We start from the raw sequence: 24,374 nt of genomic DNA on the forward strand, positions 1-24,374 counted from the left end.
AAAGTATAGACAAAAGAAGGGAAAATCATCCACAGTCCCCCAAAAGCTTTCAAAAGCGTTTTCACTGAAGTCCTAATGTAGATCTGGTTTGTATCCTTTTTTTTTTTTTTTGCCTTAACATATTTAAGTTGAATGTTATTGCTTCATTAAAAATGTAATGGTCATGTAATAGTCTACTATATGGAACATGCCACAATTTATTTAACCATTTACCCAATATTAGAATGTTTTTCCTGATTTCGTGTATTAAAGGAAATGTGAGAGCTCAGACTTAGAAACACTTTTTACAACTTAAATCTGCCTGTCTACAACTAACTTTCCATCCTCTTTCTAGCAAACAAAAATTGTAACCTTCCATTCCACGAGTGGGAGAATGAAGTTGTCACAGAGGTACAACTTTCCTAGCAAAAGAACCCCAAATTCTTTGGTGGGAAGCTGTGTGTTTGTGTGTGTGTGTGTGTGTGTGTGTGTGTGTGTGTGTGTGTTACCCTAATTTATCTAAAGCCTTGAAGACTCAAGCAGCCAAAAAGGTTTCCCTGAAAACACCTCCCACAGCTCCCTCCCCCTGGGTAACAGGTATTTTAACAGAGGGTTAAACAGAGCAACACTTCTGACCAGGCTGTAAAAAACTCTCAGAGGCCTTCAGCCCCAGATCCCTTCTTGATTAAAAACCAAGTCACAAAGTCATGGCAACTACATCCAGTCATGCAACCCATGGGCCACAACTGTCTGTCTTCTAAATTGACTTAGTAGATTTCCTCTGCTCAACAATTTAAAACCATCACTGAAGGATGATTATAAATTGCTACATTCCCTTGAAAGCAGTTTTGGTCTTCCAGGGAAACAGGAATCTACTACCTTCCCAGTTTCTAAGAGTATAGTAAGAAACTTTTATCCTACAGAACGTATAACCTAAGTATCATTTTTGGTACTTTAGCAAAATTGGCACTCTTTTATACAGCGCAGTCTTTATTTAGCACTATAACAAAATACAACTGAACCTTGAACAACATGGTTTGAACTGCGCTGGTCCACTTACACACGTGCATTTTTTAGAGTACAGTAATGTAAACGTATTTTCTCTTCCCCATGATTTTCCTAATAACATTTTCTTTTCTCTAGCTTATTTTATTCTAAGAATACAGTACATAATACATATAACATACAAAATGTGCTAATTGACTATGTTATCAGTAAGGCTTCCAGTCAACAGAAGGCTACTTATTAGTTCAGTGTTCGAGGAGTCAAAAGTTCTACATGTATCTTCAACTTCGTGGGGGGACCTGTGCCCCGTAACTCCTGTGCTGTTCAAGGGTCAACTGTTCTAGCTTCTCTTAAAGGGCCTCAAAATCAAATCACATTAAACAAACATATCCTACTGCCAACACGGCTTTAAATTTCTGCGCCTATAAATAAATGCTGTATTGAACAGTATTATTATAGGTAACAAGATTTCACCTAACACTTCATCAAACCTTGTTTTTGCTGATAGACTCTGATGCTCCAAGTAGTGACTGAATGCAGGCAGACAAGGCTTCCTGGGACAATCCTTGGAACACTGCCCTCTGGTGAAATAAAAGAAAAACATTACCCTGAAGTGTTTCACAACACAGGAAAAAGAAAAAAATGGAAGCCGAGTACAACGAACAATGAATGCTTGCTTACCCTCAATAGAGCTGAATTAAGTTATATTACTGGCAATATTCCCCCTGGCATTTCCTACTCCTATTCCTATTTCTAGACCAATACATGCTTTTGTAATGTGCATCTCTCAAGACACTCATGTGACCCTTCAACATCTCCTTAGCACCTATTTCATGCTAGGCTCTGTGCTAAATGCTAGATGCACAGTGGTGGGTGGACAAGGCAGATGTGGTTCTGACCCCATGGAGCCCTGACTTCAATATGTTGGAGGCTTTTTTTTTTTTTTAAACTCAATAAAACCAACTTTAAAACAAAGGCTCAATCACCCAAGTTCTAAAAAATGTATCTCTATGCAGGGGGTGGGGGGAATATACACACCCCCTATGAACTATATTCTTAAGAAACAGTAGCATTTGGACAATTAATTACACAGCTGTTGTATTTAATCGCTTTTTTCTTCGTATGCTACTGGAGTTGTTACACAGTTTAATTTAAAGTAAAGCCACTGAATTTTAGGGATGCCTGGCTGGCTCAGTCAGAGGAGTGGGCAATTCTTAATCTCAGGGTTGTGAGTTCAAGCCCCATGTTGGGTAGAGATTACTTAAATAAAACTTAAACAAAACAAAAAAAACACTGAATCTTACATTTCAGCAGCAAGTTCCTAACAGTAAATAAATATAGACAAATAATCTGTCAAGATTGATAATCACCCACCACTATGCATCTACATTAATCGTATCATTAAACATTCTGGAATGTATACAATAACTCTTACCTAAAATCAATGCAACGTTTAAGTTGGTGCTTAAGGGAAAAAAAAGTACTGCTAATTTCAGCAAACAACGAAAATTAATCCCATGATTAGAAACACATGCAACCTTAATAGTACTTATCAAGGATGCTGATTTAAATGGAGTACAAAACTAAAGTAGATGCATTTAATAATAAATTTAATACTAAATGTACATTATGCCCATGTGACACTGGACATGTCACAACCTTTCTGCATGTCTTTTTCCTTATCTATAAACTAAACTAAAACAGATGACTTAACTAGTAGTTTTAAACTTATATGTGGTCATAGGTCCCTATGAAAAGCAATAAAAGCCATAACCCTTCTCAGAAAGACACAAATATAAACACACATACACAATTTTGCCCGCAATTTCAAGGTGTTCATAGACTCCCTAAAGGCCACTAGTGAATTCTAAGGTTCTAAAGAATGCACAGGTTAAGAATTCCTAACTTAGACTCATCTTAAACCTACCTCTGTACTGAAAAATCGTATGATTTGAATTTGATACCAAACAAAATACTACATCGATATCTTAAAATAAAATTAAAATTAAAAAATTTCACGTGAAACAGCAAGCAATTTACACTAAAGATACAAGAATTTACACACATACATCTATGCATCTGTACAATTTGGAGAGACACACAAGAGTTCTTCGAACTGTAGGATACCACATTCCATGAAGATCTGCTGGAGAAATTGTCGTCTGTGGTCTAGGATTGAGGGATTCTGTTGAACCTAAAAATCCAAATGGAAAAGACACATTTCATACACATAGAGGTCCGTCTTACTTGCATGGCAACTGTAACCTGTTTGTTCTCTTTAGTTATCAATACCTAGGGGCATCCATTTTTTCTAGATTTTCTTCACCTTTAATCAAGAATGCCGAGGGGGGTGCCTGGCTACCTCAGTCAGTAGAGCATGGAACTCCTGAATTCATAAGTTCAGGCCCCATGTTGGGGGTAGAGTTTACTTAATAAAAAAAAAAAAAAAAAAGCAAGAAAGCAAGAAAGAAAAGAAAAAGAAACCTTAAAAAAAAAAATGCCACAGGAACCCCCGAATCGATGATAGCTAAGATTTAACACAGTAAGAATACACATGAATATGTGTGTGTGTGTGTGTGTGTGTGTGTGTGTGTGTATACCTCATATATATGCTTAACTCAAATAGCTATGCCCAAACTGTGATCAATAATCTTTATGGAATAAATGAACAGTATATACACATTATACAAAAAGGAGGTAGACCTGTATGTAGTCATGTGGAAGCAAGTGGGAGCCTACGGAGGTGGGGGAATGACAAGAAAACAAAGCTATGTTAAACAGGAAAATTAATCAAAGCTGGTTTGCCTGACAACCTGCCTTCCATGATCTAAGCTGTATCACTTACAGGTCTCCTCAGTCTATCCATTTCCCAAATGAAGAGAATTATCCCCCCTCTTTCCAAGACAGGTCAGATGCCAGTAAGGGTGAGGAGACGGAGGGGGGCTTGGTTGGCTTTGTAAGGAAAGCACAATCACTTCAGCTCAAGAGACCAGAGTTGAAATGAGCCACAAAAGCAGAGCTAAGATAATACTTTGGAGCAAGAGGGAAGAGTGAAATACGGACTGGGTATGAGAGGACATTAGGAAACTTTATTGAATGTTTTAGTGCAATAATGGTTTATGGTTATGTAAGAGATGTCCTTACTTTCTGGAGAGATGACGAAATACTCAAGAGTAAACTGGCAATGATGTCAATAATTTACTTTAAAGTCATCAGCAAAAGATTGGGGCACCTGGCTGGCTCAGTCAGAGAAGCAGGTGGCTCTTGATCTTGGGGTCATGAGTTTGAGCCCAGCACTGGGTGTACAGATTACATAACTAAACTTTAAAAAAATAAATATGAAAAATAAAATGATGAGCAAAAGAATATACATATATGTAATGTGATAAAATATTAAGTCTTGAATCCAGGTGGTGGGTACTGGTACGCACTGTTCATTGTATCATTCTTTCTACTTTTCTGTATATTTGAAATCTTTTCAATAATAAAAAAAAATAAAAGTATAGCCAAGCAAAATATAATTCCTTTTTTTAAAAAAGAGCCAGAACTGCCTAGGCTTAGGAGGAGATCCGGAGATTATGGTATATAGATTTATGGGCAAAAACAAAGAGGAGAATGTCGTAGGTTAGTGCTTTCATTTTATAATTCTGTAAGCTTAAGTTTTTGTTTTTCAAAAGCATGTAATACTTGTGTGATTTTATTTATTTATTTTTCTGGTATTTTTATTTATTTTTTTAATTTATATCCAAGTTAGTTAGCATATAGTGCAACAATGATTTCAGGAGTAGATTCCTTAAGCCCCTTACCCCTTTAGCCCATCCCCCCTCCCAAAACCTCTCCAGTAACCCTCAGTTTGTTCTCCATATTTATGAGTCTGTTTTGTCCCCCTTCCTGTTTTTATATTATTTTTGCTTCCCTTCCCTTATGTTCATCTGCTTTGTATCTTAAAGTCCTCATATGAGTGAAGTCATATGATATTTGTCTTTCTCTGACGAATTTTGCTTAGCATAATACCCTCTAGTTCCATCCACGTAGTTGCAAATGGCAAGATTTCATTCTTTTTGATTGCCGAGTAATACTCCATTGTATAGATGTACCATATCTTCTTTATCCATTCATCCATCAATGGACATTTGGGCGCTTTCCGTACTTTGGCAATTGTTGGTTGTGCCGCTATGAACACTGGGGTGCATGTGCCCCTTCAAAACAGCATACCTGTATCCCTTGGATAAATACCTACTAGTGTAATTGCTGGGTCACAAGGTAGTTCTATTTTAATTTTTTGATGAACTTCCATACTGTTTTCCAGAGTGGCTGTACCAGCTTGAATTCCCAACAGCAGTGCAAAAGAGATCCTTTTTCTCCACATCCTCACCAACATCTGCTGTTGCCTGAGTTGTTAATTTTAGCCACTCTGACAGGTTGAGGTGGTATCTCATTGTGGTTCTGATTTGTATTTCCTGGATGATGAGTAATGTTGAGAATTTTTTCATGTGTTGACTGGCCATCTCGATGTCTTCTTTGGCAAAGTGTCTATTCATGTCTTTTGCCCATTTCTTCACTGGATTGTTTTTTTTGGGTTGTTGAGTTTGATAAATTCTCTATAGGTTTTGGATACTAACCCTTTATCTGACATGTTGTTTGCAAATATCTTCTCCCATTCCATCGGCTGCCTTTTAGTTTTGCTGATTGTTTCCTTTGCTGTGCAAAAGCTTTTTATTTTGATGAGGTCGCAAGAGTTCATTTCTGAATACTTGGGTGACTTTAAAAGCCCCTCTATGGGGCCTTACTTTAAACTAAAATGTCTATATGAAGTTCCTTAAAAAGAACAAACTAGACAAATTTTATCAAAGAATATTTAGGAGATTAAGTATCTATAGTTGTGCTAAGATTAGGTCTGTAAGATCCCTCCTTCAAAATAAAGAGCCAAAACATTACCCCCAAATAAAAGTTTAGTGAAACAAATCTATTTTAAGTACTTTAAAATACTGTACTTTAAGTACTGGCTTGTTTATTTTTTCACTTTCCTGTGAAAAATAGTTAGCATTAAAACAACCGACGCAGGGAAAGTTTACTCACCTGGCAAACCATCAAAAGGCAAGTGTCTACTAGCTGCCCCTTCTGAGGAGCAGAACAAAGCCAAGTAACAGGGCTTCTCCCTCAGCCTCCGGCAGTCTTCCTCCAGAGTCGTCTCTGAGCCCACCCTCCTCTCACCCGCTCTACGCAGAGAATAGAGCCTGTGCTTTTGAAGACACTGATAATCAGCCTCTTCACACAACGGTCCCTCACACTGGCCCAGACACCTAGTTCTACTACGTGAACACCATGCTGTTCAAAGTCCTCACTTTGGAGGCTTCTCATTCTCACTTCCAGCACACTAAGAAACCAAGAACCGAGAAAAGTGATTATACTCTTTTTTTGCTCCCCCTGCCACCTGACTCAGTCTTGCTTTTTTCATCCCAAATTCTATCACCACTCTAAGTACCATCAACAATCATACAGACAACCACATGGTTGCCCCTGACCTTCCGAATTCCAAAGACCTTCATTTCCATCCCTGCACCCCCAACCGCATAGACAGATGTTCTCAAGACTTCCTTTCAGAAGTACTTTATTCCTTTCTATAGACTTTATCACTCCAAACGATTCCACCTCTTAATTATTAAAACCTACCATCCCACTCTGACCACAGTATCATTGTGATGTCCTATTTCTCACCTGTTCACCCAAACTACACTGCCAACCCCTCCCCCTTTGGCTTTAATCACACCTTATCTTCTCACTCTCTTCTGACCCCTCTGGCTATTCTTCCTCAGTTCGCCCAGAATACTCCATTTTGCTCCTTAATGTCAGCGTCTGTTAAGGTTCTCTCTCAGGTTTACTTTTCTCTCTCTCTCAGATTTGTTATTATCACTCTATTCTCAGCGCCGGGGTGATCCTATACAAGCCCACAGCATCAAGCACTCCACTGTCTTTATCTCCAGATCAGTCCTCCTCTTTACAGCTCTAGAGCAGTACTGTCCAACAGAAATACAATGTGAGCGATAGATGGGACACATTAAAATGCCACATTAAAAAAGGTAAAAAAAAAAAAAAAAAACAAAAAACCACAAATGGAATGAGTTTTAATATAGTTAGCCCAATATATTTAAAATATCATCACTTTAACATGTAATCAAGACAGAAATTACCAATAAGGTACTTTCCATTCTTTATTTCATATTAAGCCTTAGAAATTTGGTATGCATTTTATATGCTAACAGCATATTCAGATGAGCCACATTTCACATGTTCAATGGCAGGCGGCTACCATATTGAACAGCACAGCTCCAGACTGATATACACATGGACCCTACCAAGTCTTCCTCAGCCCCCACATCTAGGATGTCATCAAATTCTATTGACTCAAGCTTTTAACTGTATGTCTCATCTATAAACTTCTCTCCATCCCTCATTAGTACCCTGGTTCAAATCACCTTTAACTTTCAAATGGAAAACAAAACAGTCTCCTAACTAGTCTCTACAGTTCTGCCAACAATACCTTATTTACTTTAAGGCCAGGCATGGGTAAAAGAATACAGACTCTACTGGGGGAAGGGAAAATGTACAAGACCAGGATTGGCAAGACAGAAATGTAATCTAGTCTTTCCAGTAACTCTTGAAAAGGTTTTCTAGGACCAAGAGGTATACTAAGACATGGCAGAGGTTCTATTTCAGAGGAGAAAATTTTAGTCTCTCTTCCTATGGGGCAAGCATGATAAAATGGCTTTGCCAGGGAGGGAATACCCAGTCTGCTTGGCAGTCTGGCCTTAAGGTATCAACTGTTCATAGAATAACCCACAATACCTGATGATGCCCTGAACCTGGGAACATGGATGCAATTGGGATCCTTGAAAGGTTCCCACTCTCACTATCCCAATCCCAGGCTGTCCTGGGCTCCATGACGAGCTGAGCTTCACTGCCCCTGTTAGAGCTAGAAGGAGAGACAACAAACCAGCTCGCTGTCTACATTAAACTCATGAGAATCCAGGATGATTCTTGGACAATTCTGCTCCCTGCGATAAATGCACCATAGTCCAAGCTATCCCATACATTTCAATCAGTATTTTATCCCAGTCCCAGGCACTCAATATATTTACCAAATGCAAATCGGGTGGTATAATTATGCCAATACGATCTACTACCAAGAAGTTCAAAGTCCGCGAGACTGACACCTATCTGGCCTGCTGTATCTGCTCCTTCCCTACAAATAACCTATACCCAAACATACCAAACCGCCTGACTCCCCCAAAAGCATCCACAGTCTTCCATTCCTGCGTGCCTTCTTCCGTGCTATTCTGTCTTTAACCTTACTCCACCTGGCTTCATTCTTGCCTTTATAAACAGCAGAGCTTTCAGACACAACACCTCTCACTGAATTCACTTTCTTGCACTCAAAGCTTCGTAATTTTGATGCCCTTCATCCATGATCCAAGAGTGTCCTGTGTATACCTTTGGGCATATCACCACTGAATTACATCATCTGTGGCTTATCAATCTCCCCCCCACCCCCACCCCCGCCTGCTCAAGTGTGGGCTCCTCAAAGGCACATAAGCTGTTTCTCATTTCTCATGTCTGGAACATGACAAGGCCTCAATAAAAGTTTAAATGAATAAATAAAAGTTGGAGTTAAACATCATAACATACCAGATTTTGTTAGATTATTAGACTCTGTTTCCTCTAACTGAACATCTGAAAACGAAGCTTCCGAAGGTACCTTCTTCTGTTCATCTTTTAAACTTTGTGCGATTTGCTGTGTAAAGAAATCAGAAACAAAATTAAAGTGTAGTTTTCAGCTGTATTTTGCAACATGAACACGTTCTTTCCAAAAAGCTAAAAAAAAAAAAAATCTAGTTAATAAATGAATGGACTAATGAAACTAAGGCAAAACAACCCATGGAAATGAAAAAGTTGAATTAGTATAGAGCGTCCCTATTCCCGTAAACACATACATAGCCTTCTGTGAACCACTAATCTCAGAACCATTACCAGGTTATTTGCTGAAGGGTCAAATACACGAGCCTACTATAGGAAGCTACTTTCAACTTGATGTTTAGAAACAAACTTTAAAATTGGACACATTCTGAATGTCAGAAATGCTTTATCAAGTAACTGGCCAATTCAAACAACTCACTTTCTCTCTATGAGAGAATGGGTACAGTAAGCTATTTTTCAGATTATTAAAAATTAGCTTATGCACTGAGACTATTCAACCCTTCTTCACTGCCTAAAGAATAACATCAAATACACACACAGGTCACTAACTACTAAGTAATGAAAACTTCACTAGTTTACATTCCCACCTTTATAAAAGTAGAAATACACAGAAATGGAGACTAACAGACACTTAGCTACTGACAAAAGGAATGGCCAGAGAACTATTTGGGAGACAGACTCTGGGCCAGTCCTCTTACTCTGCGTGCAGAAACTAGAAAGTGTAGCTAATCCCTAAATGGCACACAGATGTCACAGCAAGATCACCTTATACCCCTACCCCCCACCAAAAGAAAAACAAAGCAAACATTTGCTGCAAGTGGTGTCCTTAAACCAAAGGGTCTACACAAGAAAGCATCAGGACACTGGCCATGTGATGACTGAATAAACATACTAAATGTGTCACTAAATTACAATGAGGGGGGCTTTAGTAAACCTCATCACCTAATGGTCTATTAGATAGATTACGAGATTACATCTGTGTGCCATTTAAGGATTAGCTACACTTTCTGGTTTCTGCACCCAGAGGAAGAGTACTGGCCCGGAGACTGTCTCCCAAATAGTTCTCTGGCCATTCCTCTTGTCAGTAGCTAAGTGTCTGTTAGGTCTCCATTTCTGTGTATTTCCACCTTTATAAAGGTGGAAATGTAAACTAGTGAAGTTTTCGTAGTTAGTGATCTGTATTATTACAGACATTGATATGTCTGTAATATAAAATTACTATAAAGAAGACAAGGAAAGGAGGGGAACAAGAGAAAGATACAATTCCCCAGACTGGACTGAGCAACAGATCTAGTCTTTGTCATATACACTTTGTGGGCTTCAAAACCAAGGTAACTTCTGTACATGAACTATTGATTGGTTCCCTGGAATTATTAGCAGTATCCAAACACCAAAAGAATTCCTACCATGAGCCTGCAGAATAAGAAAAGGTGGGCAATAAACTAACAGCCCCAATACTACATGCCCTTCCTATCATGTATCTGATCCCTGCATGGTTGATTTTACATATTATTAAAAAAAAAAAGTAGTATGCAAACAATATAACTACCCAATATATAAATTTAAGGAGAAATCAGGAGAAGGGATGAAAAGTTGAGGAGAATATTCTTAAAATAGGTTAGGGCATTAAACCAAATAGCCTGGTATATTTCAAGCCTGTTAGCTTTAAAACAAACACACTTCTTACTACACACATATCAGCCTAGGCACTGAAGCGTTAGGTTAAGTGAATATGCTGGCGAGGGTGTGTGGCAACAGGAATGGGTTAGTATACATACGTATACTTCTTTGCTCTGTCAGCTGACAGGATCCAAGAGCAAGAACCCCCGATAGCGATGAGCACACCCAGCATCTAAACTTTGTTTGCTGGTTCCTTTCTCCAATAAAAGAAGCCAGGACTCCTTGGAGAAATGGCTGACTCTAGGGCTACGACAGGAAATAGGCAAGATGCGCCTGGAGCCGCGAGATAAGGAAGTGTTCAAAAAACACACAAACAAACCTATAAGCTGGGGATCTGTCAAAGGGACCCAGGAACCAAGTGAAAGAGCTCCCAATGGTCAAAGTTGGAACTATTTGAGCAAAACAGCAGTGGACTATAATCCAAAGTACAAAATAAATACCCATGAGTCCATACTGGTATCAGTAAGTGATTAAATAAATACATAAATGCATAAAAGGAAAAAGATTTCCCTTGCAGACAAATTCTAAATAATTTATGCAAATACTCTGCATCTCAAGGAAGCAGCATAGCTTGGGGAAAAAGAGCAACTTGCCAGTGAAGAAATCTGACGATGCTTCCTCAGCTAGGTGATCAAGTTCAGTTAACAACTTGATAAGTCATGTTGATAGCATCTACCCTAGATATGATGTTCTAAAAAAGTTACTTTGGATTTTCCTCCCCAAAACACATACCACCAGTCTAATCATGAGAAAAACATCAAATTCCAACAGCAGGGGGTTAGGGGGAACCCTACAAAATACTTAACCAATTCTCCTCAAAAATGCTAAATTAAAATCATCAAAAACAAGGAAAGTCTGAGAAACTGTCATAGGCAAGAGAAGCCTAACATAACATGAAAAACAAATGCAATATAGTGTCATAAATAGGATAATGGGATCCTGGAATCGAAAAAGACATTACATAAAAACTAAGGGAATCCAAATAAACTATGGCCTTTAATTAATACCAATGTATCATTACCGGCTCATTAACTGTAGCAAATGTACCATACTAACATAAGATGTTAATTAACAGAGACAATTGGATGTTGGGTACACGGGAACTCTCTGTACTACCTTCTCAATTCTTCTGTAAATCTAAAACTGTTCTAAAGAAATAAAATCTAGAGGGTATTATGCTAAGTGAAATTAGTCAGAGAAAGACAAAAATCATATGACTTCACTCATATGAGGACTTTAAGAGACAAAACAGATGAACATAAGGGAAGGGGAACAAAAATAATATAAAAACGGGGAGGGGGACAAAACAGAAGAGACTCATAAATATGGAGAACAAACTGAGGGTTTACTGGAGGGGTTGTGGGAGGGGGGATGGGCTAACTGGGTAAGGGGCATTAAGGAATCTACTCCTGAAATCGTTGCTTCACTATATGCTAACTACTTTGGATGTAAACTTTAAAAAATAAAAAATAAAGTTAAAAAAATAAAATAAAATAAAATCTATTACAAAAGAAAAACTCGGGATATGTGTTCTCCAGGAAAAGCAGTCTAAACAGAAACAGGATTAATATCTGAGCCACATTTATAACTTAACAACAGAGATTACTACTCAGGACCAAAAAGTATGGGGATAAATATCAGATATACTTAGGAAGAAATGGACTTTAAACTATTTTTCAGAGACTAATAAATTTAAGTCAGTACTCCTGCTGTAAGCTAATGATAATTATGGGGCATCTGGGTGGCTCAGTCAGTTGAGCATCCGACTTCGGCTCATCTCGCAGCTCGTGAGTTCGAGCCCCGCATCGGGCTCTATGCTGACAGCTCAGAGCCTGGAGCCTTCTTCAGATTCTGTGTCTCCCTCCCTCTCTGCCCCAACCCACTCACATTCTGTGTCTGTCTCTCTCAAAAATAAATAAACATTAAAAAAATTAAAAAAAAAAAAGCTAATGATAATTAAGGAAAGATAGTTTACGAACCTTGCAAAAATTACACTACACTTTTAAAAATACATTAGAAACATGTAATGACTGAGCAGAATTATTTCAGGGGACATTTTCAAATTTACTGGCAACAAAATTTCCTTTGGAACTTTTCAAATAAAATAATCAGGCTGCTACTGATAACTGTTTAGGGCACCTGGTGGCTCAGTCGGTTGTCTAACTCTTGATTTCAGCTCAAGCTATGATCTCACAGTTGATGGGATGGAGCCCGAGTCAGACTCTGCACTGACAGGGCAGAACCTGCTTGGGATTCTCTCCTTCCTTGCTCTCTGCCCCTCCCCGACTCACACACATGCTCTCTCCCTCTCTCAAAATAAACATTTAAAAAATAATAAAACAAAATGCACTTTTATTTTAAATATTTTAGATATTCCAACAAACTAGATCATGTAATTTATTTTAATAAGTTAAAAAATAGTCATATTCTGGGGCTCCTGGGTGGCTCGGTCAGTTAAGTGTCTGACTTGGCTCAGGTCATGAACCTAATGGTTGGTGGGTGTGAGCCCCACATGGGGCTCTCTGCCGTCGGCACGGAGCCCACTTCGAATCCTCTGTCCCTGCCTCTCTCTGCCCCTTCCCCTCTTTCTGCCCCTCCCCTGCTCACACATGCTCTCTCTCAAAAATAAAAAATAAACATTAAAAAAAATAGTCACCTTCTTATAGGTAAGGGAAACTGAAAGGACAATCCCCTTCATATTAAATTTTAATACAGAAAAGCAGAAACATCAAAACTCACATTTATTAACAAGCCAATGTCTTACTTTTAAAGAATAATAAATAACCCAGATTCATAGAACAGACTGGTGGTGTGGGGGAGGAGAGGAAGGTGGTCAAAGAGCACAAACTCCCAGAACAAGATAAATAAGTCCTGGGGATCTAATACACAGTAATGGTGACTACAGTTAACAATATTGTATTGTACATTTGAAAGTTGCTAAGAGAATAGATTTTTTAAGGTCTCACTATGTACGTACACACAAAAATGTAACTATGTGAAGTGATAGATGTTAACTGATTTACTCTGATAAACATTTCACATTATATACATACATTAAACCACTACCTTGTACACCCTAAACTTATTTTTTTTTCAATATATGAAATTTATTGTCAAATTGGTTTCCATACAACACCCAGTGCTCATCCCAAAAGGTGCCCTCCTCAATACCCATCACCCACCCTCCCCTCCCTCCCACCCCCATCAACCCTCAGTTTGTTCTCAGTTTTTTTTTTTTGGTTTTTTTTTTTTTTGGTTTTTTTTTTTTTCAACGTTTATTTATTTTGGGGACAGAGAGAGACAGAGCATGAACGGGGGAGGGGCAGAGAGAGAGGGAGACACAGAATCGGAAACAGGCTCCAGGCTCTGAGCCATCAGCCCAGAGCCCGACGCGGGGCTCGAACTCACGGACCGCGAGATCGTGACCTGGCTGAAGTCGGATGCTTAACCGACTGCGCCACCCAGGCGCCCCTGTTCTCAGTTTTTAAGAGTCTCTTATGCTTTGGCTCTCTCCCACTCTAACCTCTTTTTTTTTTTTTTTTCCTTCCCCTCCCCCATGGGTTTCTGTTAAGTTTCTCAGGATCCACATAAGAGTGAAAACATATGGTATCTGTCTTTCTCTGTATGGCTTATTTCACTTAGCATCACACTCTCCAGTTCCATCCACGTTGCTACAAAGGGCCATATTTTGTTCTTTCTCATTGCCATATAGTACTCCATTGTGTATATAAACCACAATTTCTTTATCCATTCATCAGTTGATGGACATTTAGGCTCTTTCCATAATTTGGCTATTGTCGAGAGTGCTGCTATAAACATTGGGGTACAAGTACCCCTATGCATCAGTACTCCTGTATCCCTTGGGTAAGTTCCTAGCAGTGCTATTGCTGTGTCAGAGGGTAGGTCTATTTTTAATTTTTTGAGGAACCTCCACACTGTATTCCAGAGTGGCTGCACCAATTTGCATTCCCACCAACAGTGCAAGAGGGTTCCCGTTTCTCCACATCCTCTCCAGCATCTATAGTCTCCTGATTTGTTACACCCTAAACTTATACAATGTTATATGTCAATTCTATCTCAATAAAGCTGGGAAGAAACTAAAATTTAAAAAATAATAATAATTTTGGGGCACCTGGGTGGCTCAGTAGGTTAAGAATCCAACTCTTGATTTTGGCTCAGGTCATGATCTCACAGTTTGTGAGTTTGAGTCCCATGTCCGGCTCTGTGCTGTCAGCGCAGAGCCCGCTTGGGATTTTCTCTCTCTCTGCCCCTCCCCTGCTCACACTCTATCTCAAAATAAATTTAAAAACTTAAAAAAATTACAAAAAAAATTTTTTTAACTGATCAGTTATATATTTCATCATTGCTTATTAAATGAATTAAAGACTTTTAAAAACAGTCAAATATTATTTTTAAATATTTCAAGGTTATAAAATAACAGCCAATGACTACTGTTGACTAGTAGGTCAAGTACTTTCTACCCATTATCTCTACTCTCACAACAAACCTCCACAGTCAGTACTGTTAAACCTACTTCACAAATAATAACATATTCACAGAAACTAGGTAACAGATACTGATCAAAACAGCTAGAATTTGAACCTAGATCTGTCGGACTCTACAGTTTCCCTATGCCATGCAAATGGCAATCTTACATGGGCAAAATCCGAGTCTAAAGAGATTAGCTCTCAGTTTAAAATCTTCAGATCTATAGTTAGAATCAAAGGTCTAAGTTTGAAAGTAATCTGATTGTGTATCTTGGTCGGATATAATCTAAGGACCAAAAGAAGTACAAAAAACCTTGAATTTAGTAAGTTTCTTGTTAGTTATGGTATTAGTGGTGTAACTCAAACTATTTTTGAGTATGTGTAACTCGGAGCAAATGAGTAAATAATGGAAGGTATATAGGAAGCCACAATTTCTTTTGTGAGAGAAGGGAGAAACAAATATGGAATGGGGGAAAGTGAAGAAGAACCCTACAGAAATGGATTTGAATTGGAGGTTTCAGTATAAATTCATGATATTTAAAGTTGTATTTTTTTCTACCTCTGGCCTGTAAAAGGGGTTAGGAATAATGACATCCACCGCTAGCAATGAAAACACCTAGCACTCAGAGCCTGAGTTCTAAATACAACTGTCCTCCCGTTAAGAAAACCAAAACTTCTTGGAGAAACAGGTGACTCCAGGTCTAGGGCAAGAAATGTAAAACGTAAGTACCTGGGTCATCTTGTGCAAGAAAGCAAAGAATCTAGTTTGCCCAAGATAAAAAGAAAGAAGACTGGAATTACCAGAATCACATATAAAGAGGGAGCAGTAATATTGACCTTACAGAAATAAAAAATGTAAATGTAACAACAACGAGCAACTGTATAACAACAAATTAGGTAACTTACACGAAATGGAAAATTTCCTAGAAAAATACAAACTACTAAAACTGATTCAAGAAGAAACAGACAATATGAATAAACCCATAATAAGTGAAAAGACTGAATAAAAAAATTACCCACAAAGAAAAGTCAAGTCCAGATTGCTTCACCACTGAATTCCACCAAACATTTAAATTAACACCAATATTCTTCACAAACTCTTCCAAAAAACAGAAGAGGGAATACTTCCCAACTCAACTGACAAAGCCAGTATTACCCTGATTATCAAAACCAGACAACAATATCAAGAGAAGAGAGAACCACCATATCTCTTATGAATATGGATACAAAAATCTTTACCAAAATACTAGCAAATGGAATCCAGAAACATATAAAAAGAATTACACACCACAACAAATGGGGTTTAACTCAGGAATGAATGCAAGGTTGGTTTAACTTCAAAAATTGATTAACGGAATAAAATCACTAGATCATCCCAATACTTGCAGAAAAAGCATCTGACAAAAAGCAACACCATTTCATGATAAAAACACTCAAGAAACTGGGAACAGATAGGGACTTCCTCGGGGTGCCTGGGTGGCTTAGTCAGTCGAGCATCAGACTCTTGATTTCAGCTCAGGTCACGATGTCAGAGTCGTGGGAATGAGGCCCCCATCAGGCTTCACACTGAGTATAGGGCCTACTTAAAATTCTCTCTCTCTCTCCCTCTGCCCCTCCCCTGCTGGCGCTTTCTCTCTCTCTAAAAAAAAAAAAAAAAATGGGAACTTCCTCAACCTGATAAAGGGCATGTATGAATAACTCACAGGTAACATCATACTAAATGGTGAAAAGACTGGCTGCTTTCCCTGAATATCAGGAATAAGACAAGGATATATGGTCTCACCATTTCTTTTTTTTTTTTTAATGCTTATTTACTTATTTTGATAGAGAGTGAACACAAGCAGAGGAGGGGCAGAAAGAGAGAGAGAATCCCAAGCAGGCTCTGTGCTGCCAGCACAGAGTCCGACGCGGGACTCAATCCCACAAACCGTGAGATTATGACCTGAGCCAAAATCAAGAGTCAGATACTTAACTGACTGAGCCCCCCAGGTGCCCCATCATCTCACCATTTCAATTCAACATTGTATCGGACATTCTAGCTAGGGCAATTAGGCAAGGGAAATACATAAAAGGTGTTAAGATTGGAAAAAAAGAAGTAAAACTATCTCTATTTGCCGACGACATGATCTTAGGTACATAAATACATGTATGTATATTTACACACACATATAGAAAATCCTATGGGATCCACTAAAAAACTATTACAATAAGCTAGTCCAACAAGGTTACAGGATACAAGATCAATACATAAAAATGAAATATATTTCTACACACGTGCAATGAACAATCCAAAAATGGAATTAAGAAAATAGGTCTGGTGGGTCGTGGGTGGCTCAGTTGGTTAATCAACTCTGGATTTCAGCTCAGGTCATGATCTTATCAGTTCAAGCCCCACATTGAGCTCTGTGCTGATAGCGTGGAGCCTGTTTGGGATCCCCTCTTTCCGTCTCTCTCTCTCTGCCCCTCCTCCACTTGCACGCACACTCTCTCTCTCCAAAACAAGAAAATAAACATTTAAAAAAAAAAAAATAGTTCCGGGGAGGCTGGGTGGCTCAGTTGGTTAAGCATCTGAGTCTTGATTTTGGCTCATGTCCTGATACCGGGGTCATGAGATTGAGCCCCACGTCGGCTCCACACTGAGTGTGGAGCCTGCTTAAGATTCTCTCTCTCCATCTCTCTCTGCCTCTCCCTCGCTCTCTCTCCAAAAAGAAAAAAGAAAAAAAAAAAAAACATTCCATTTACATTAGCATCAAAAAGAATAAAATACTTAGGAATAAATTTAACAAAATAAGTGTAAAAGCTATACTCTGAAAACTGTAAAATATCACTGAAAGAAATTTAAAAAGATCCAAATAATTTCAAAATATCCCATGTTCATGAATTAGAAGACTTAACACTGTTAATACGGCAATGGTCCTCAAATTAATCGACAGATACAAGGCAATGCCTAACCAAATCCCAGCTGATTTCTTTGTAGAAATTGACAAGTTGATTCTAAAACTCATATAGAAATGCAATGGACCAAAAACAGTCAAAACAATCTGAAAAGGGAAGAAAGTAAGAGAATTCATACTTCCTGATTTCAAAATTTATTACAAAATAATCAAATCAGTATGATACATAAAAATAGATATAAAGATCAACTGAGAGTTCAGAAATAAAACAAAAAAATCTATGAGCAACTGACTTCAGTAAGGGGGCCAATAGGAAAGAAAAGCCTTTCAACACATGATGGTGGGACACCTGGACAGAATGCTGGGACAACACATGATGCAAGGATAACATGCAAATCACAACCACAGTGAAATACCACTTCATACCCACCAAGATGGCTGAAATCAAAAAGTCAAATACTAACAAGAGCTGGCAAGTAAGTGAAGAAATCAGAACCCTTATGCCCTGCTCGTGGGAATGGAAACTGGTGCAGCCATTTTGGAAACAACCTAGCAATTCTTCAAATGATTAAACGTGGAATTACTATACTACTCAGCAACTCCACTCCTAGCGGTATACAGGAGAGAAATGAAACGCGTGCCCACATAAAAATGTGCACACGAATGTTTGTAGCAGCATTACTTAGAACACCCAACAGGTAGAAGCAACCCACGTGTCCATCAGCGAAAGAATGGATAAATAAAAGGTGGTCTATACATACCATGGAATATTATCCAGCCATTAAAGGCATGAAGTACTAATACATAACATGGATAGCCTGTGAAAACACACTAAGTGCAAGACATCACAAAAGACCATATATTATATAATTCTATTCATGTGAAATGTCTAGAACAGAGCAATCTACAGACAGAAATTAGTGTTTGCCTCAAGCTGGGGGAGGAGGGTGATGGATAAAGGGTACAGGGTTTTTTTTGAGATGATAAAAATGGTCTAAAATCGACTAGTGGTGTTGAATGCACTTATCCATGAATGTATTAAAAAATGATTAAATTATAAACTCAAAATGGGTGAACTGTAGGGCTTATAAACTGTAATTCGATAAAACTGTTTAAGAAAAAAGTCCTCAAGGATTATGGGGACATGTTGAAAGAACAAAGAAGCTATTTCAAGGGGCCTCCAGTAGTCAGATTTGGGACAATTCTGAGCTTTAAAAAAAATAATGAGGGGCGCCTGGGTGGCGCAGTCGGTTAAGCGTCCGACTTCAGCCAGGTCACGATCTCGCGGTCCGTGAGTTCGAGCCCTGCGTCAGGCTCTGGGCTGATGGCTCAGAGCCTGGAGCCTGTTTCCGATTCTGTGTCTCCCTCTCTCTCTGCCCCTCGCCCGTTCATGCTCTGTCTCTCTCTGTCCCAAAAATAAATAAACGTTGAAAAAAAAAAAATTAAAAAAAAAAAAATAATGACAATAGATAGTATGACTTTTTAAAAAAAATCCACTAGTGTACAAGGGACAGGGGTAGGAAAAAGGGAAGGAGAGAAATTAATTTTTTTTTTATTTTTTTTAAATGTTTGTTTATTTTTGACAGAGAGAGAGAGAGAGAGAGAGAGAGAGACATAGCATGAGTGGGGGAGGGGCAGAGAGGGAGACACAGAATCGGAAACAGACTCCAGGCTCCAAGCTGTCAGCACAGAGCCCGACGCAGGGCTCGAACTCACAGACTGCGAGATCATGACCTAAGCCAAAGTCGGACACTCAACTGACTGAGCCACCCAGGCGCCCTGAGAAATTAATTCTTTACAGCAGATTGCCAACTAATATATGTAGAAGAAATGGCCGATATGAAAATTGCCGTCTTGCTACTCCCAACATAATAACTGGTTCAGACACAGATCATTAATGGTTGCAATAACCAAAAAAGATGCTGGGGAACTCACATAATCTCTAAATATCATTTCATCATTACTAATTACAAAGGAGGTAATGCACTTTTATAATGAAGTCAGCAATTACGACATTATCCAATTGTGGAACATGCTGACATTATGTGCTTTTGATGTGATAAAGAAGTACACAACATCAACCTTGTAGTATTCGTGCAAAAAAAAAAAAAAAAAGAAAAAAGTGTAATCTGAATCTAAATATGAGGAAAACAATCAGACAAATCCAGAATGTGGCACATTCCACAATAAAACTAGCTTGGTCTCTTCAAAAAAGTCAATGTCATAAAAACAAAAACAAAAAATCAGGTGGGGGGAGACAGTAACCTTGACTAGACCCCACTCTCTAAATTTTTTGATCTTGTTAGGAAAGACATTTGAAGGACAACTGGGGAAATCTGAAAATATACTACATACAGTATATGTAAAAATGGCATGTGATTATGTGAAGAATGTTTTGTTTTTTTAACATTTCTTTAATGTTTATTTATTTTGAGAGAGAGCATATACATGCGTGCTCACCGAGTAGGGGAGGGGCAGAAAGAAAAGGAGAGAGAGAATCCCAAGCAGTCTCTCAGTGCAAATCGTGACCTGAGGCTTGATCTCACAAACAGTGAGATCATGACCTGAGCCGAAAGACAATGGAGCCACCCAGGCACCCCAAAAATGTTTTTATTCTTAAGAGAGTAAGAATTGAAGAATTCAGAAATGAAGACTCATGATACCTATAATTTACTTTCAAACGGTTCAGTAATAAAATATCCACACAAAAAGCTAAAGTAAATGGGACAAAAACAGTAAATCTGAAAAAATTCTAGGTTCAACTGACTATTCAATGACACTAAAGCATTACTATACTGCTTTTAAAAAGGTGTGATAATTGGGGGCACCTGGGTGGCTCAGCCGGTTAAGCATCCGACTTCGGCTAAGGTCATGATCTCACGGTTTGTGAGTTCCAGCCGTACACTGGGCTCTGTACTGACAGCTCAGAGCCTGGAACCTGATTCAGATTCTGTGTCTCCCTCTCTCTCTGCCCCTCCCTCTCTTGCTCTCTGTCTCTCTCTCAAAAAAATAAACATTAAAAAAATTTTTTTAATTACAAAATAAAGGCGTGATAATTTTATCACAGTTGTGTTACAATTAAAAGTGCCCTTACCAAAATAAACATGTGGGACTATATCAAACTAAAAAACTTCTGCGCAGCAAAAGGAACCACAACAAAGTGAAAACATGACTTACAGAATGGCAAAAAATATTTGCAAACCATAAATCTGATAATGAGTTAATATCTAAAATATATAAAGAACTCCTACAACTCAACAGCAAAAAAAACCCCAAATAACCCAATTAAAAATGGGCAAAGGAACCGAATCAACGTTTTTTCAAAGAGGATATACAAATGGCCAACAGGTAAATGAAAAGATGGTCAACATCAATAACCATCAGAGAAATGCAAATTAAAACCACAATGAGATAATATCTCACGCCTGTTAGAATGACCATCATCAAAAAGATAAGAGATAACAAATGCTGGTGAGGATGTGGAGAAAAGGGAGCCCTTGTGCTCTGTTTGTAGGACTGTAAATTGATGCGGCCACTATGGAAAACAGTATGGAGGATCTTCATTAAAAATAGAAGTACTATACGATCCAGCAATTCCACTTCTGGGTATTTATCCAAAGGAAATGAAAACACTAACCCAAAAGGATATCTGCACTCCCATGTTCACTACATCGTGACTCATAATAGCTAAGACATGGAAACAACCTAAGTGTCCACCAGTGGATAAATTGATAAAGCAGTTGTGATATATAGATATACAGTGGAGTATTATTCAGCCATTAAAAAAAAGGAAATCCTACCATTTACAACATGGATAGACCCTGAAGACATTATGCTAAGTGAAATAAGTTAAAGACAAATGTATGATCTCACTTTTATGTGAAATCTAAAAAATAAAAACAAAAAAGGTACAAACTCTCAACTACAAGATAACTAAGTACTAGGAATATGATGTATGACATGACTACATAACTATAGTTAACAGTACTACATGATAGACAGGAAAGTTGTTGAGAGGTAGATCCTGAGAGGTCTCATCACAAAGAGAAATTTCTGAGTTTTTTTTTTTTTTAATGTTTATTTATTTTGAGAGACAGAGCGTGACACACGAGCAAAGGAAGGCGGGGGGAGAAAGAATCCCAAGAAGGCTCTATGCTGTCAGCGCAGAGCCTGATGCAAGGCTCAATCTCACAACCTGAGCTGAAATCAAGAATTAGACACTTAACCGACTGAGCCACACAGAATTCCCTACAGAAATTTCTTTTTATTGCTATCCATATGAGATGATGAATGTTAACTAAACCTACTGTGTAATCATCTTATAATGTATGTAAATCAAATCATCATGCTATATGCCTTAGGCTTATACATTGATATATGCTGATTATTTTTAATGAAACTGGAAAAAAAGACTTCACTGCAAACAGTAATACATGCCCTTACCTTTTAAGGTTACCTACTGAAGTATTTACTGATGAAATGTTTGGAATTTGTTCAAAAAATAACTAATGAGGAGGAGGGGGAGTAATGGAGGTCTAAGTGAAACAAGACTGGCCATGTGGAAGCTGGGATAATACTATGTAAGAGTTCATTGTATTACTCTACTTTTTGCTTATATTTGAAACCTACATTAAGAAAGTTCTAGATTCTGGGCTCCCTAGGTGGCTCAATCAGTTGAACGTCTGACTCTTGATGTCAGCTCAGGTCATGATCTTGTAGTAGTGGGATCGAGCCATGCAGGAAGTAGAGTCTGCTTGGGTTTCTCTCTCCCCCTCTACCACTCGTGTGCACAGGCCCTCTCTCCCTCTCTCAAAAAAAAAAAATAATAACAATACAGGTTCTAGATTCTAATTCTATTTTAGCACTAATACCCTCAGCATTATTTAAACTCTGTCCAGCACTGAAAGAAAATATTCATATGCAACTAAATCAGTGAGATAAATCTAAGTCTTCAAACCATAAACTGGACATCAACACTGTGTAATTGAGGAGACGTCCTCCAGGGTTTTTATGAGACGGAATGACATGTGGATGGTTATGTGACCATCAACTACAGTAGCTCCTACATTATCAACCCTCTTCTATGCCATTTATTAAAAAAAGAGAGAGAGGGGCGCCTGGGTGGCGCAGTCGGTTAAGCGTCCGACTTCAGCCAGGTCACGATCTCGCGGTCCGTGAGTTCGAGCCCCGCGTCAGGCTCTGGGCTGATGGCTCAGAGCCTGGAGCCTGTTTCTGATTCTGTGTCTCCCTCTCTCTCTGCCCCACCCCCGTTCATGCTCTGTCTCTCTCTGTCCCAAAAATAAATAAAAACGTTGAAAAAAAAAAAAAATTAAAAAAAAAAAAAAAAAAAGAGAGAGAGAAATAACAAGGAGTACAAATTCAATTTAAAACTTGAGAACACATTATTTCCTAGAAAGGGGAGGGAAGTGAATTATAAAACACAACCTGAAGGAAAAACAACCTAACAGATCATTTCTGTTCAATTTTTATTTTATTTTATTTCCTATGATTTTTATGGCCAAGTTTATCTTGATTTTACATCTTGAGTGAGAATTAAAAAGAAAAATCCTATCTTCACTCGTACAAAACATCCAAAAGGTACGTGGGACTGAGGGACAGATCAAGGAAGGGGCCCCTACCTCCATCATCACCAACTTATCAGGATACGCCAGGTCTCCCGGAGCAGGTTTGTAGCCCGTGATGTCCGTCTGAATGTAGATGTGGGTTCTGTAGACTAGCCGCTCTTGTACATCTTCCAGCATCTGCTTTACTCCAGCTGCAAATGCTCCCAGTTGTTCAGCTGATAAAAAAGTGTAATCATCCATCCTTTTTATATTTGGAAAAATGCTTTCTTTAAACAAGCGAAAATATTGTTAAATTGCCTAGTAATAGCAGGAACCGTTTTTGCCTCGGGGACTGTGGCTGCATTCTATTTCAGTATGATTCAAAGACCTCAGAAAAATTTAATAAATTTCTTTCAATTTCCTCATATTGAAAGCTGGGAAATAAATTTGCCCTTATACCTTCTTCCTGGGACTCTGTGATATTTCTATTATTAACATGAATAATAAAATCTGAATTTTTAGGTGTTTTGTGCTTTTTAAAAGTTATCTCATACAGCTTTGGACTAATCCTGAGAGAGGGCTAGAGCAGCTTAGTAGCTGGGATATCATTCCTATTTTACAAATAAATTAAGTCCCACAGACAGTAAATGACTTGTTCATGTTACTACAAAGAAAACTGAGTAGAAATTTAAATTTAAAATGAAATATGAGTTCATATAGAATTTCTTCATTCCTAAGATGCCAAGAGTGTTAAACCAGTTATGCAGTAACCAGTGATGCAGTAACAGCTTTCCTAGGGGTGGGGCGCTGGAGATACTACACAATAACATAAATACTCCATTTAACTCAGAGGCATTAATATATGAGAAAATACACACCTTAGAATGAACTAAATGCAGTAGAATAAGAAACTCTGGAAGCATAACAAACCTATAGTGTCTCCTAAGCAAAGTCAAAGTGAAGACAGTAATTTCTGCCAGTAAAATAACCACTTGAAGGTTTTTTGGTTT

At 38.3% G+C, this 24,374-nt stretch overlaps 1 protein-coding gene across 2 annotated transcripts in view; it reads right to left on the reverse strand.

Moving 5' to 3' along the window:
• The window catches only part of COG3 (component of oligomeric golgi complex 3), a 72,582-nt gene that overhangs the window by 22,827 nt on the left and 25,381 nt on the right, over positions 1-24,374 (reverse strand). For both annotated transcript variants that reach the window (XM_030310996.1, XM_030310991.1), the window contains exons 13-16: positions 23,440-23,600; positions 8,671-8,776; positions 3,054-3,178; positions 1,476-1,565 (exon numbers count right to left, since the gene is read on the reverse strand). In XM_030310996.1, the coding sequence (XP_030166856.1) occupies positions 1,476-1,565; positions 3,054-3,178; positions 8,671-8,776; positions 23,440-23,600 (482 nt within the window). The remainder of the gene's footprint in view (positions 1-1,475; positions 1,566-3,053; positions 3,179-8,670; positions 8,777-23,439; positions 23,601-24,374) is intronic.

Source organism: Lynx canadensis, chromosome A1, assembly GCF_007474595.2.
Source record: "Lynx canadensis isolate LIC74 chromosome A1, mLynCan4.pri.v2, whole genome shotgun sequence".
In the NCBI taxonomy this organism is placed as follows: domain Eukaryota; kingdom Metazoa; phylum Chordata; class Mammalia; order Carnivora; family Felidae; genus Lynx; species Lynx canadensis.